At 39.7% G+C, this 16,201-nt stretch overlaps 1 protein-coding gene across 1 annotated transcript in view; it reads left to right on the forward strand.

Annotated features, from left to right (window-relative positions):
• The first annotated feature begins 7,962 nt into the window (after positions 1–7,962).
• Positions 7,963–16,201, forward strand: part of smg1 (SMG1 nonsense mediated mRNA decay associated PI3K related kinase) — a 64,769-nt gene continuing 56,530 nt past the window's right edge. Inside the window, exons 1-4 of the mRNA XM_042505560.1 lie at positions 7,963–8,192; positions 13,344–13,492; positions 14,193–14,345; positions 14,999–15,135. Coding sequence (XP_042361494.1) covers positions 8,116–8,192; positions 13,344–13,492; positions 14,193–14,345; positions 14,999–15,135 — 516 coding nt within the window. The 5' untranslated portion in view covers positions 7,963–8,115. The remainder of the gene's footprint in view (positions 8,193–13,343; positions 13,493–14,192; positions 14,346–14,998; positions 15,136–16,201) is intronic.

Below are 16,201 nucleotides of genomic sequence, written 5' to 3' on the forward strand. Positions count from 1 at the left end.
CTCAATGGAAACACAGTCATCTTGCAATTGTTTTTCACAATTCTGAAATGGAAACCCGCTTTCTGTCTGCATTGAGTGCGGTCCATTTGCACCAATAAAAAAAAAGGTTCCCAGAGCAGAGGCCCAGAGGCCACTGTAACTGGTTTCTAGAGGCAGGGACAGAGGGTCTGGTCAGGGCTGAGCAAAAGCTGAATGGAACAAAGCAAAGAGATATACTATATGAAAAAACCTCCTCCAGAGCACTCAGGAACTCATGGGTTAAAGGTTTACCTTCCAACAGGACAACAACCCTAAGGACACAGCTGAGACAACACAGGAGTGGCTCAGAGACCACTGTGAGTGTCAAATAAAATACTATACTGAATACTTAAGTCAATGTCAAGTTTTTTCATGTTTTTCTTTTTTCTTTTTAAGATGTTTGCAATAATTTAAAATCTCTATTTTGTTTTATTGTTAAATTTCAATTATTTTAGTACAAGGCTGCGAAGTAACAAAATGTGAAAAAATGACGAGGTCTGAATACATTTACTGAAATGCTCTCATCTTTTAAATTTGACCTGACCGCTATGATATCATGTAGCACAACTGACCAAAGGAAGAATGAATCACAAACCATGACTCAACATCCTGCGGCTGTCACGTGGGAAACCAAGCTACTGTTCTTAGAGGCATCTATGAATAAATACGTAGATAGTGTTGGTGATTATTAATAACCGAACATTTAATGAAACACTGCAAAGGACAACGAAAGAGTCATCAACTCTAAATGAATTGAAACTCTGAATGAAAACAAAATGTATTAAAGGAACTGTGTGCAATATTAAGGACTTTAGTGGTACAGCAGTGAGGACTGCAGATTGCAGCCAGCTGAAGCTTATCCTGGTGAGGATTCCTTCAGTGTTTAATGTTCAGGAGGTTTTCATGGGGAGCCACAGAGGTCCCTTCCTCTCATAAACTACCTGACTAGGCGTCTCATTAATAAAACAGCATGTAGGATTCATACTAAAAGTGTATGAGCTGACAAAAGCTGTTAACATGGCATGTGTCAAAACATATTCTGATTTCTAAAATCGCACACGCGTCTACCAGTCCGCAATTAAGCAATATTACACAAGAGGGTGTGCAATTAGGACCGAGGGGCTTGCATCGAGGTCCACAAGCATAACTTATGCGTGGGAGAATTTAAAAGCAGATGTTAGCGAAGCGGCTGATTCAAGGAAGAACTGTGGTTCGAAATGCCCACAAACTGGGATAACAGTGAGATTCGGGAGCTCGTTACCCTCCTAGCAGTAGAAAAAATCAGCCGCCATATAACAGAGACGGTAAATTATTGTGATTTACACATTAACCCTTTGAAACTTGGATCATAATCACTTTTCTTGTGTTGCACTCAGACACCTTTCAAAAGCATTTAAACCTTTTGAAACCAATGAGATTGGTTTGATGTATTTTGAAAACATGGCAAAAAGGCAATGAACAATTTGACAAGAAATGTCCTGCAAAAATACAAGAAATTAATAAAAGGCAACTAGAAAAATGGCATGTAACAGAAGTAAGTCAGAGAAAGAGAAAATAATTGGAAAATATAAAAAGAACAGGAAAAAAATGACTGAAAACAGTATTCACACTTTTTTTTTAGAATTATGTATTTAAAATTATGTTATAGATTTAAAAAAAAAAATCTTTTTTGTGCTTCTTTAGGGGTCAGGTAATTTCTTTTTTGTTGTTTTTTTTTCTTTTCTTTTGCAAGTTTTCAGTTAATTTCTAGGTAATTTGTTGGCAATATGTTGGGTCATTTCTTTTTGCCTTCTTCTTATGTTCTTGAAAGGAGTCAGGTCACTTTTCTAAGGTTTCAAAGGGTTAATGCCTTTGTTATTGCTTAGGAAGTGCTGCTGATGCGTATGTTATATGTCACTCAAGGGACGGACGCTCTTGTCAAACATCATGCTCGTCATGCCTCTTTTGTTATCGGGATGCCATTGTGCTGCCACCCTTTAGTTCTGTGTAAAAGTGCAGGTATGGTACAAAGAGGGGAATTCCTCGTGGCTCTGTAGCGCCATCTCTGTGTAAAAGCAACAGATGGTTTTTCCAATGTTGCTAACTGCAGATGGGCTTCTTATGCCTGGAACACACTGCATGAGTGAGCAGTGTGTGACAGCAGCATTGCTGAACTGCTGCATGTTGCACACTTATGTCCAGGCTGGCAACATTGTTGCTGTGACACTTCTGCAGAGCTGCCTGCTGCTATGAGTACTGTATTTCCACAATAAAAAAGCAAATATTCCTCCCATTTATGATGTCCTGCAGCTCCTGCAATGTCAACAACAACGCAAATACTTCACAATAAATGCCTTGTGTCATCAACTAATGGGATTCTGTCAACAGAGTCGTTGTCAGAGGGCTTTTATTTTGAAACAGAAGCAGGAAAGTTTGAGTAAATCAAATATATTTGTACTTCCTCATTTATGTGACAGATATAGATATTTAAACTGTTGTAAAAGGTGGCATAGAGTCCATATAATAATCATTGGGGAGCCAGTTGTTTCTCTAGATATGCTGCGACTGACAAGCAGCTAAGATGCACCTGAGCAGCGCTGCTCAGTGCTCAGTGCTGCCGTGTGTCCCACGCATCATATTGGTGGGCGACATGAAAATGCGAAAACATGAATGGCCTATATAAAGCCACTGTTTGGTTTGTCCGTTCTGGGCTACTGAAGAAACATGACGGTGCAACAGACGATTTTCATATACGAGAACCCACTTGCTATGTAGATATTAATGTCTCATTCTAAGGTAACAAAAATATTTTACATTATGTTGCATTTCTGCCCATACATCCCCCTAAACCCAAATCACTGGACCTTTCATCACAATAACAGAAACACAGTGTCAGATTTTTGCAGTATGAAAATGGCAGACACTTCATTACAACCCTGATCAGCCCTCTCACTCATGCTCCTTCCTCTTTGCACCCCTCCTCCTTCCCAGCATTCATGACTTGTTGTCTTTTCTCTGCCATTCACTCTTACACTGCCACTGAGCGAGGCTACAGGCAGCAGCTAGCAGGCCCAGCTAAGCCACCCACAGCAGGCTTCTCCTCCACACAGAGCCCTGTGTGTTTGTATGCATTGACGTCACGGCTGACGCACGGCAGCCTGGAGTGGCCGGCTCCATCAAAGGCCTGTATGCTTGGGCTTGAACAGAGGTATTATTAGCCAGCAGGGGGAGAGATAAACAGAGAGAATGGGAGGAGAGGGGAGGGATGGAGGGACTATGGGGGGGCTGTGGAGTGAACAGCAGAATAACACGCTGTCACTGTTTGCTCTGTGGCACTCACAAGGTAATAAGAGCTAACTTGAGATAGAGGATGATGCAGAGGATGCAGGTACTTTATGTTTTCTTAAGTGACATTTTTACACAGATAAAAAATTCAAAAGATGACATGCATACTGGAAGTCAAAGTGGAGCTTCCTGCAATTTGGACTTTACATTGATAGCACCTTCAAACTTAGACACGCTGACCTCATTGTCTCTTTAGTAGCCTAGCTGCTCTGGAGCTTTTGACCATATCACATCATCTTTCTATGGACATACTCAGTGACACATACTCAGTGCTTGTGAAAGACACCTTTCACAAGCACTTCAAAAATTTGTAACATGAGTGAAGTGGTTGGATTTCTGTTAAAAACATTGTAATTAAAAGAATATATTTATAAAAATGGGAAAATTCTTATATATGTAAAATTATGTTGCAAAAATATCTTATTATTTATTTATTCTAATTATTTAAATACTTTTAAAGTCATGTCCTTGTTTGGTTTTTTTGCTCATTTAAACTTTTTTTTAATTAATTCATTCATTCATTCATTCATTTTCCATAATCGCTTGTCCTTGCAAGGGTCGCGGGGGGCTGGAGCCAATCCCAGTTGTCAATCGAGTGGAAGAGTACAACCTGGGTAGGTCGCCAGATTATCGCAGGGCCAACACATATAGACAGATAACCTTTCCCACTCACAGTCACACCTCACAGGGAAATTTAGAGTCATTAGTCAACCTGACCTGCATGTCTTTGGAATGTGGGAGGAAGCCGGAGACCCCAGAGAGAAACCGCACAGACACGGGGAGAACATGCAAACACCGCACAGAAGGGCCCCCGTCCATGGACCGAACCCCATTCCAGGATCGAACCAGGGACCCTCTTGCTGTGAGGCAACAGTGCTAACCACAACGTCACCATGCCGCTATTATTATTAATTATTATATTAAAAGCTAACGCCCTCCGGGGCACCGGTTGATATCTCACCCAGGGCACCAAAATGTCAGAAAGGGCCCTGCACTGATTGAATCATTGAGTAGCAGGTGGAAGAGATCTCCACTGATGTGGCCTGGAGTGGAGTTTATCTGAGGTCTGATTCCCTCTGCTGGTGACAGGCAGAGATGCAGCCTAGATCCTTTTAGTGCTGCTTACCAGTCAGTCATGACTTTGAGGTGAAAGTGTCTTTCACTGTTAAAGGGCATTGAGAGGATGTGCATACTTGCATACATTGAGAACTCAGAATAAGGATTACTGACAACATCCTGATTAAATATAACAAGAAAAAAAGGCATTGCAACAGCATTATTAAGTAAATGACTCTTTATGTTACGTATAAATAAGTAAGAGCCAATACAGAATAATTTGCCTCTCTAACATGGGATGACAAGAATCGCTAGTATAATCAAAGTCCTTTCAGTGCTGCAGGGCCGTGATACAGAGAAAGCAGCGGAGGATTGTGTCGTTGTTTTCTATGTGTGAGTGAAATGTTTTACAGACTCGGGGAGCCATATGACTTCCCCTTTCACTCCTTCACATGTGAAAGGATAAAAGCGGTGGCAGATCTCTCAATAGGCGACATAAGCAGCTAATGAGGCCACTAAGCTAAACTCTTGCGTTGGGATCAATCCAGCCTTGATACAGAGATCTGCAGCTTAAAATGAATGGGGGCCAGAGGCATGAAGTGGAGGGGCAATGGCCCCTGCCCTACTTCCTACCCTCTACTTCAAGCACCATGACTTGGACTATACCCATCTTCAAACTCAACCTTCATTGTGATCTCAGCTACACACCTGTAGTTTCGTCACTGTATCTTCTGTTTACAGACAACAGACAAACAGACAAAAAGACAAATTAACAGTGGTGGAAGAAGTATTCAGACCATCTACTTAAGTAAAAGTACTAATACCACCATGCACCATACCATGCAAAAATTCACTTCTACATGTAAAAGTCCTGCATTGAAAATGTCACTTATGTAAAAGTATGTTCAATCAGGAAAATTTACTAAGTATAAAGAGTAAAAGTTCCTGATGCAGAAAACAAAAGAAGAAAAAGGAAAGAAAGAAAGAAAGAAAGAAAGAAAGAAAGAAAGAAAGAAAGAAAGAAAGAAAGAAAGAACACACCCAAAAAACTCAAAATTATTTAAAAAAAACACCCCAAACAGCAAAATTATAAATAAAAAAGAAAATAAACCACCCAAACTCAAAATTTTAAAAAAGAAGAAAACTGAAAAAAAATTAAAATAGTGAAAAAAACATCCAAAACACCCTAAAAATTATCAAAAAAAAAATAGGGAAAAAATACACCCCAAATCTCAAAATGGTTTTAAAAAAGTAGAATGAAAAACATCCCAAAAAAATCAAATTAGAAAAAAACATCAAACCCAATCATCACAAAAAATCAACCATGAAATTATCAAAAATTAGAATAAAAATCTTTTTTTATTGAAACATAGCACTTTATATATGATCAAAAAATTATACCATAGACCAAACGTTGACTTTTGCCCACCATGTTGATGCATTTATGATGTCAAGTAAGCAACTTGTTTTATAAAATGAGTTCTTTTTCTGACACGAGAGGCAGTTTATGTGAATTTTCACAGTGAGGAAGACATCATACTGATTGTTCTAACATAACATGAATGCAGTTTTTTTTTTTGTATTTATTTATTTATTTATTTTCTGTTCTATATTTATGTTTCTTGTCTATACACCAAAACACCAAAGCAAATTCCTCTTATGTTGAAACACGGCAATAAACTAGATTCTTGAAAGGACCATCCAGATTATTACCAGCCACCAACTTCAAAGCATCTGTGATGTTACAGGGGGTGTTAGTGTCCATGGTATCATGGGTAACTCATCTGTGAAGGCATCATGAAAGCTGAAATGCACATACAGGTTTTGGAGCACCACATGCTGCCATCCACACCACATCTTTTTCAGAGACATCCCTGCTTATTCCAGCAAGACAATGAGACACATTCTAAACACGTTCCAACAGCGTGGCTTTGTGGTAAAGGGGAGCAGGTACCAGACTGGCCTACCTTCAGTCCAGACCCGTCTCCTGTTGAAAATGTGTGGCACATTATAAAAATATAACAGCTGGGAGACTGGATTGTTGGGCATTACAAAATTTTACAAAATAAAAATTAAAATAAAGGCATGTGCTGCAGGCATTAAAGTTAGAATAAGTGTATATTTTACAAAAGAGAAAAGGTTATCAGTTTGAATGTCAAATATCTTGTCATTTTATTGTATTTAATTGAATATATGTCAAAAAAGGATTTGCTAATCATTGCATTCTGTTTTTATTCATGTTTTTCCCCATTGTCCAAACTTCTTTGAAACTGCAGTTGTAGACAAGAAGAAGTTTATGACTAGATTTCCTAAAAACACATTAAACTCAATGGTAAACATTACATAGAAAATTGGTGTCTGTGGACATTTTCGCCTACCAGTTTAAGCGTACGTGTTTGTCAGTTGCAGGAAATAACCGATAAATCACAGAGAAAGGACATGATGGAGGAAACAACAAGATTAGGGCTAACAGGTGCAGAAAAAAAGCCTCCAGTATTATGGTGAAAGTGGACAAGGCAGAGAAGTTGGATAGTTTCCAAAACAGGACAGCACTGATTGGAAAAGGACGACAAACCAAGTGGTCACTGTCGGTTAGGGATACTCAACTTGCTTTGCTTGGGGGCCACTTTTGCAAAATGACAGGAGGCCAGGGGCCAATCGCAACGACCCAATAAATGTTTTTAGGAGTTCAGGACATTTCTATGATTAATGCTGTTAGGACAATTCTTCTTGAAGATGTTTCTAGGATTTAAAGAGGTTTCTAGGACTGTGGAGTGTTTCGAGGATTTTAGGACACTACAGGTTGTAAGGATGTCTCTAGATTTTAGGATGTTTCTAAAGTTTTAGAACATGTCAAGGACATTAAGGATGCTTCTAGGACTTTTGGATCTTTCTAGGATTTTAGGATATTTCTAGGATTTTGGTTGTTTCTAGAATTTTTGGACATTTCTACGACTTTAGGATGTTTCTAGGATTTTAGAACATTTCTGGGACTTTGGGATGCTTCGGATTTTTGGACTTTTCTGGGATTTTAGGACATTTCTTGGACTCTAGAACATTTCTAGGATTCTAGGACATTCTATAGGACTTTAGGGTGTTTCTAGGATGTTGGGACATTTTGAGAATTTTGGGCTGTTTTTAGGATTTTAGGATATTCAGAGGGATTTAGGATGTTTTTAGAATTAAGGGAACTTTCTAGGATTTTAATACATTGCTAGGATTGTAGAATGTTTTTAGGATTTTAGAATAGAACATATGATCTCAGCTAGGACCTCTGCTGGGGGTGTGGGGGGTCCTCCGATGGCGCTTTTATTTTCAATAACCATGGTCTTTTTTTGATGCTATGTTACGCACTCTGGGACCTTATGTATACTAAAAGTACACAAACATTTCCTAGTGTGAATGACTTTACTTCTATTTTGAATTGAAAATGACTGGGGGGTCACCCGGTACCCTAAAGGGGAGCAAGATTTGGCCTTAAATTGAGTGTCGCTGCTATGGGAGTTAACTCCAGAAGATGGCAGTGATGCGACGTCAAGGAATGCCAACTGCCGTAAAACTTCACCGAAGAAGAAGAAGAAACACTACCAGAAGCTAACCACAACGACGAGTTGCTAACCGATTTTGTAAGACTTGACAAAAGATAATAGTGAAAAGTAACCCCGAGGAGCGACACGGTTACCGCGGCCAGCGGGTCATGCAGCTCGCTAAAAGGTAATGAGCCGTAAAGCCTCGGGGTCTCGGCTCAGCGGCGCCCACAAACTGCAGCCACACTGGAATGACTGGCAGCCCAGGTTGGTGCTCTGCTCCCGAGGAAGCTGCTTAAAATAAAGCGGTGACTCTGTGGGCCTGTGCTGTGTTGATGTATCAAATGATGACCACATAGGAGGGAAATGTTTTGTGTCTCTTGACTTTAACACAAAACGTTCTCAGTTGTGGAAATGTCGTCTAAATCGTAATCTTGCCCTAGCTTGTCACGCGCGCACTAAGCAGAAACGCTGTTGAGCGTTGAGCCCGGCGCTAACGTTAGCTCGTTTTGTTTAGACTGCATTGATTAGCTAACGTTAAACGTTGCTGCTACTGTTAATTGACAGCAAGCGATACCAGTTAGCAAAAACAATAATGACGCCCCACGAGCCGCTGTGATGAACCCAGTGAGTGGTTTTGGATTAATCAGAAGGTGATATAAATTCTTAATAAGCTGTATTAGTTTAGCTAGTTAGCATTACCACGATACTGTTTCGCTAGCCAGTTAACGTTAGCCGAGAAAGACGCCACCCTATTGTAACGCTATCAACTTTCCAGAAAACTTCCGGATAGAAAACATAAAAATATCTGGTATTATTGCTCTTCGAACTTTTTTTAACTGCTGATAAATGACTGAAGCAGTCAACACAGGTGGTATTGAAGTATGAGACTCTCGAGTTAGCATCACATGTGTTCACGTCCCTCACGACATTTGCAACATCAAGTGTAACGTTAACCGTTAAAGCATTCCTTTTTTAGTGGGGTACCAACTGCAAAAGGGCCCCAGTCTCTATTTCACTGCCCCAAATGGCCCCAGGTTCAGTTTGTGACAAGAGTTTGTAAAATTTTAGTGAATTGCAATTTTTTTTTTTGTAAAATGTACCACTGATTGCAATATTGAGTGTCATGGTCCTGCATCTGTAGCAAACCTGGACACCCTGTCTTGACCCTGAAGCTCTGGGACAACAATACCTTTTTGTCTTTAGTGCTGACTGTATGCTGACTGCGCAAATATTCCTACACAGATCTGAATATGACCAAATTTGCCTATATTATTACAAACAAATTTGGGGACGCAGGGTGGGGCAGCTTGAGACAGGCATCATAGCTCATTTTTGTGTGAGCCCCTTGGGTTCTACTGGGTTCATGCAACCCTGGACATCGGCTGGGTACCATTTGTAAATCATTTTCAACAAGGCCCTAAACATACACAATAGTGTAGTTGTAGTTGATGAGGTGGATGTATTACTATGAATATTGATAGACTACAGGAGGAGGAAGTGGTTATGCTCATATAATCATATTCCAAACATTTTCCACGTTTTTGGCCGAAAGGTGGGTATACTGTAAACAGCCAGAAAGAGAGGGGGGATACCCTGTGTACCTGCGTATAACTTCCCCTTATGCCACTGTTTCCAGGGTCACAGTTGAACACTAGGGGTGCAATGATACATCCAATATATTGATGCACCAATTTATATTCCTGTGATCATACATGCACAAATTAAAATCCAACCAGCCTTTGCAGCCCTACTCACTCCTCCAGTCAACATGTCCTTGGGCAAGATATTGAACCCCAAATTGCTCCCGTTGCTGCATATAAATGGATACCAAGTAGCAGGTGGCACCATCTGCGGTAGCCTCAGCCATCAGAGTGTGAGTGTGTGCGAATGGGTGAATGTGACAAATAGTATGAAAGCGCTTTGAGTGGTCAGAAGACTAGAAAAGTGCTATATAAGTGCAGTCCACTTACATTTACCATTTACTACATTGATAGGTTAACGGCAAATTGTCCTCCTAGCGTTGAAGGAGCCTGGGGTCCCAGACACATTGCTCTGCTTTAAGTTTCACTCCTTCTTTAACAGGGAATGTTGGTAGGCAGTTTGCAGCTGTTAGAAGAAGTACTCAAAACATTTTTCTTTTGTAAAACTACGAGAGGGATTATTAGCACAATGTATTACATTTACCTAAAACTGGTCAAAGTTGACCTCTTAATTCTTATTCAGTGCTGGACAGTTTATTATTTCATATTTTATTTCATATTTTCATTGCTTAATTTTGTGTGTAAAGTGTGAATGTTTCTGTCTTGTACATGTAGTGCTACAGTTTTTACAAGGGTACAGTTGTTGACATATGTGGGAAACATTTTGAATGTGCATAAAGTTTTTTCATTGCACTCCTAAAGTTATTTATGCGCTCCTAGTTTTTTTTTGACCGAGAAGCACATGTGCTCCTTGGGAAAAAAAAGTCAGTGTCAAGCCTTGCACACATTATATAAACTAAATGTTTGTGTAGGTCAGTGTATCATGCTTTTCCATTGTTTTATCTTCACTACCGCTACATAGAAATAGGCATTTTCCTTTTGTCTATTTTGGCAAAAAAAAGTTAATAAAAAGTTACTAAATCCATTTTTAGTCATTGAATGGTATCATATTGTGTTGCTCTAAATGAGCCCATATCTTTCCTGCTGCTGAATTTACCACTGGAGAGCGAGCCAGCCTTTCTGTCAGCTGGCCTGTGTGTGATTGCGTATGTTGTCTTGTTGGTGCATCCCTGCGATGTCATGGACAGGCAGGAGAACAGGTAAACAGCAGACAGCAGCAGGAATGGAGGTCTTTGAAAACTTTTCAGTGGTTTCTTCTCATTACTTATTTCTTACTTGTCCAGCAAGTCTCTCTTTCAAACTTGGTGCAGATGTATTTGAATCTGTGTTTTAGCGCTGCTTAGGAGGAAATGGACAGTAATTAGTGACAGCACATCATTGCATCTCGCATTAAAAAGCTGAGTGTTTGTGGGGTTTTTTGTGCAGTGGGAATGGGGCTATAGAAAAAGCAGTTAGGGGTTTATTTAATCTTAAATGTATAAGCTTCAACTGGACCTGAACTGGCGTAAGTGTTCTGTGCATGCTCCATAGTCCCTGCAAGGGGCTTTGACGCGGAAGTTGAACAGCACAATTTCATAGAAGGAAGCGGAGAAAAATAACAGAAAAAGAAGAAGGGACGATAACAAAACTAGATGAAGGTATCAACATGACGAGTGCTAGAGCAAGAATCATGCATTTCATTTTTTACTATTTGACATGCGACTCATTTGGTGCTTGCTAACTTGTGTGGTGTGTGACATAATAGATCAACTGGAAGAAGGTCCAGTAGCAACTGGCTGAAAGGGGGCATATCTCTACCTACCGTTGCAGAGTCGGACATACCTCTGACAATATAGCGACTAGTCCAATTAAATGGCCTAATAGATATAAATATAACCGCAGCTCCACTTAACTGTGCGTGTAAACGCACTGAATGAAATAGCCTGCAGTTAGATGACAGCAGAAGAATATTAAATTTGTTAACCAAGTATTCATCAGACATCCTGTCAACTTTTTACATTTTTGACCGGCTACTTGGTGGGCACAGGCCTTACGCTAAGGCCACATGTATTGCGTTTATGTTCAGTACCATCAACACTTGATTAGACACAAAGGGTTAAAGATATAAGACAGGAATTGTGGGCCGCTGTTTGTGAATAGGATTGCCAGGGAAAATGAAAGTGAAAGCCGAGCCCAGTTTTGTCTGCATGGTGTTTTGCCTTGCTTTGTTTGCTTTTTTCAGCGCTGTGACAGCTATTTCCATAGCTTCCTCTTGGATGTATATTGCTTGCAGTTGGCACCTGGTTACTACCTTTTTTATCATGTTCTGGCTTCACCTGCACCTTGTGCCCAGCCATGTCCCGAACATAGCAAAATAAGATGAGAATAAAAAAAAAACAAAACAGGCAGAGGTCAGCGTCACATACACTGCCGCATAAACCATATGTTTAACTGATGTTAGAAAAAGCAATTATTAAGAATAATAATTGCTAGTCTGACTGAAACTGGACTTAAATTCCTCCTCCCTCTGTGTTTACAGATAGGAACTGCTTGTCACGTATGAGTGGCTAAGTTGTGCTGCAAAACAGGTCAGCCATTTAAAAAAAAAAAAAGTAAGCACTGAGGAGGGACTTGTGTTTTTAATTTTAGCTTGGGTAAGGGACATAAAACTTGAAAGGTAGCATTTTATATTCATTCACTGTCTATAACCCCTTATCCTCTCAAGGGTTGATATAATGGCTTCAAATCCCTGTCGTTAAGGGCTGTCTTACAGCAAGGTAAAGCCATGAAAATATTCTAAAGGGCTCTACTTAAACTGATGTTGATTGTTTTTTTCTAGGTGGTTTAAAACTAATCAGTGAAGGCAGAGTTTGCTTAGCACTATTTGATTATATGCATGTGACAAGGCAGTTTTATACCCCGTTATTTAGTTATTATAAATAAACAGTTATGACTGTGATGCAGTCTACATCACAGACTGTATAAATGATAGAAGTTTATTGTAACCAGCTGAAAAGGGGACATATGTCCACCTGCCGTGGTGGAGTCGGACATACTTCCGTCAATAAATCCATTCTGGTGCTTTTATACTTGGACAAGGACAGTAGACCAGTCAAATGATCTAACTGAACTATGACCATAGTTCTACTAAACTGTGCATGGAAATGTACTGACTGTGGTTTGTTTTACTCCCCTTCACTGTTATTGCACACATGAACTAATCAGAGACACCTGCCTTGTTCATGGACTCACTGTGATGCACGGCTGCTGCTCACATAGTGTGCCACTACAGAATGGATCCAGGGGAAACACTTGAATGGATAATTGATAAAGCAGTGTTTTTTGGTCAGGCAGGGGTTCCTGTTGACCTGGTGGCCCACCAGGTCTGTACAAGCGTAGGGGAAACACTGTCCTGATAAACCGAAACCTAAAAATCAATTTCACTTGATTATTGTCGTGAAGGCAAGAGATTGTAGCCTTCCTGCAAACTGTTGCAGTTACGTTTTTGAAATCAATACGAGCATAATCCAACGCGTTTATTTGCTTGGTCAGACGTTGAGACCTCTCAGTTTAACTGCCTTTGTCATATAACTATGCAGTGGACTAACTATTGAATTGATTTTGAGTCATGGATGATTTTGAGTTAAATCACGAAGAATCAAAAGTGAACACTGAATTGCAAGATCTCAAAGATTCTCACCCCTTTTGGTTGTAGAGTGAAATATTCTAATTGGTAAAATTCTGACTTAAAAGCTAAATGCAATGTGAAACGGTGCAGTCGCTTCAGTTTTATGATTTGTCTTTTTTTTCATTACGTGTCTATCCATGTCTTCAGAGTTGACAGTGTGTCATCCAGCCAGGACGAAGTGAAGTCCAGAGAGCTCAGTTCAGCAGCATTGTACGACGTGTTGCCCCCCAGCTGCCCTGACCAGCCCGCCGTGCCCAGCGATGCCTACGCTGCTGCAGATACACACCAGGAAGAGGGTGAGGCCTCTAAGCTCAATTTCTTACTACTCAATTTCTTGGTTTGTTCTGATATCAGGATCAAAAGTAAAAGTACAGTGTAGCTGCAGGTCTCAAAGCCACTACAAAAACCGCACACACATTTTGTCTGTAAAAAAACAGCCTTTTCTGCTCATAATGAGCTTTTATCGCACAGCTGATAGCATAGTAGTTAGCTCACTAACTTTTACCTTACCTTCTTACCCCCACTTTTACCTGTGAATCCACTTGTAAAGTCTCATTTTCATGATTTATTAGATAGGCTGACAAAGTCATACAGCTCATCTGGTGTATGAAGTGTGCTTGTGTGGTGATCATTCATAAAATCCAAAGTAACATGGTGGCTCATTCCAATGTGTTTCCTTGTTTAATAAAATAAGAGATGATGATAACCCCTGTGCTGCAGCTTCTCGGTTAATCTGATGGTATTCATTTCAGACTTTAGCCTTGTTAGGAGTGCTGGATAAATGCTAGTATGATTACTGTCATGCTTTAGTGAGTCAGTCCCACCTGTTACAAACTGTATTTTTTTTTTGCAACTCTAATTAAAGTTTCAAAGATGAATAAAAAAAAAAATAAAAAATCGTTGTTTGCTTTGTGCAGTCAGACATTGTTGTGTCTGTCCTAGCTTTCTGTGTGATAAATTGGTGTGATCCAATCCATCCAATTTTTTGTCCCTTAGATGGATACGAAGCTGGACAAGGTGTCTGTGATACTACATTTGGTTGGAAGTCGGTGGGGCAAGAGTTGAGGCCCAATGACGTGACAACGGATTTGACTCCTTTTCAGCATGGAAACCGTGCTTTAGCTTCAAAGGACATGAGGAAATCGCAGGGTAAGCTCTCTGACAAAAGTCTTATGGAGGACTGAAACTGACAAAACCAAAAATCAATAAATGATTAATAAAATGATGAAAATGCCAAAAATGACAATATTTATTTAGTTTTCCATTTTATTTATCAATTAATTCATTTTCATATTTAGTTGCTTATTTATTTATTTATTATTATTTTCCACTTTGCATAGAAATTGCCCTATTTATTTAATTACCTATCTTATTTTCCATTTTACATATTTATTTATTCATTTTTAAATGTATTTATTTATTCATTTCATTTCATTTATTTTTGCATTTATTTATGTATTATTTTCCCTATTTTCCTCCCCCTCGATTTATCTCTTCAAAGATATTTGCCTGTCTTTTTCCTTTTCCACCAACATTTCCAAATGCCCAGTTGTGCAAATGAGGGGGGCTGGCCTGTGTGCAATGGGGTTGTCAATTTTTCACCTATTGGTTGATCAACATCAGGGTGCATGGATCAGCTTTTGTCAATTTCAGTCCTCCATAATGTCTAGCATTCTAAGATATATGTTCATGATGTCAAGGCATATGTGATGCTCAGCACTTAATGAGCAGACTGAAGCTGCACATGGCAGCATGTGATGGTACAGAGAATAAGTAACTGACAGGCCGTGTTCTTGTTGCAGACAGAGGGATGGCTCACTCAGAGGAGTCTCGGCTGGCCAACCTCCTGCGCCGAGTCTCCAGGGAGGATGATCGCGACCGCAGGCTGGCCACCCTCAAACAGCTGAAGGAATTCATCAGCCATGGCGAGAGCAAAGTGGTCAGTCACATTGTGTCAAGATTATCTTCCCATTTCCCCAAAAACCAATTCATTATAAAAATCAGACCTAGTAAATACTGTTAAAAATCTCCTGGGATCTACATTTGAGATATTTTTCAGTGTTCGGGTGTCAGCTGTGACTGACCTGCTGCCTCAGACTGTGTTGAATACACTGGAGTCAGACTCGACTCCAGTCTTGAGACTAGAGACTCAAGTTTTCCACAAATTTGTAATGAAAGCCCGCTTACTGTGTTTTACCTCCCCCCAAATCATCTGAGAGCAAAGACAGAGCCTGGACACAACAACTAGTTACCTCTCCATTTGATTAAAAAAACAAGAAAAAAGATTGATTACAATGCAAAAAATACATTTTTGTATAAGGGATTAAGATATATATGACTGATCATCAGTCAAACCATCGACCTTGTAATAAAAAATCTCTTACTCACTGCGGTCCAACATAACAGTTTTAGAGAAAAAGCTGGTGGTAGATGCCTATGCAGTTAGCAATAATGGCTGATCCAGGCAGCTTCTTTCTATGTTAACCTTTGGTCAGACTCACAGACAAGTGTTTGGAGTTATTCTCGTAAAATTCCAATATATTTGAAACTGTGTATTTGAACTGTAGGAGGCCTGCAGAGCTTGTCCTGATGTACATTGTTTTGCATGAGTTCTCGTGAATCTATCGGTGAGGGTGGGTGCAAAGGTAGTATATTATAGCCACATTATAGGAAAAGTGCCAGGATGAAATATATCAGAATTTTTCTTTTAAATAGAGATAATTTCTTTGCACACACACCCCTTTCTCACACTCCCGTGAGGGGAGTTCCTTGACGGCCAAACAGTGTTCTTTCACACTCACTCACTTTCTTGTTACTCATTTTCTGGTGTAATTTTCACATTTTACTGATTCTCGCTCATTTTGGGTCATTTCTTTTTTCCTTTCTCATTTTCTTCTTCCCATCTTTGTTAAAGAAAATTTGCTCAGGTATTAAAGGGTTAAATGAAAAGTGTTGAAATAGAATGAAAATGTTGACTAACACATTCCTGTCTTGTTATTCTGTAT

Source organism: Plectropomus leopardus, chromosome 17, assembly GCF_008729295.1.
Source record: "Plectropomus leopardus isolate mb chromosome 17, YSFRI_Pleo_2.0, whole genome shotgun sequence".
Taxonomy (NCBI): domain Eukaryota; kingdom Metazoa; phylum Chordata; class Actinopteri; order Perciformes; family Serranidae; genus Plectropomus; species Plectropomus leopardus.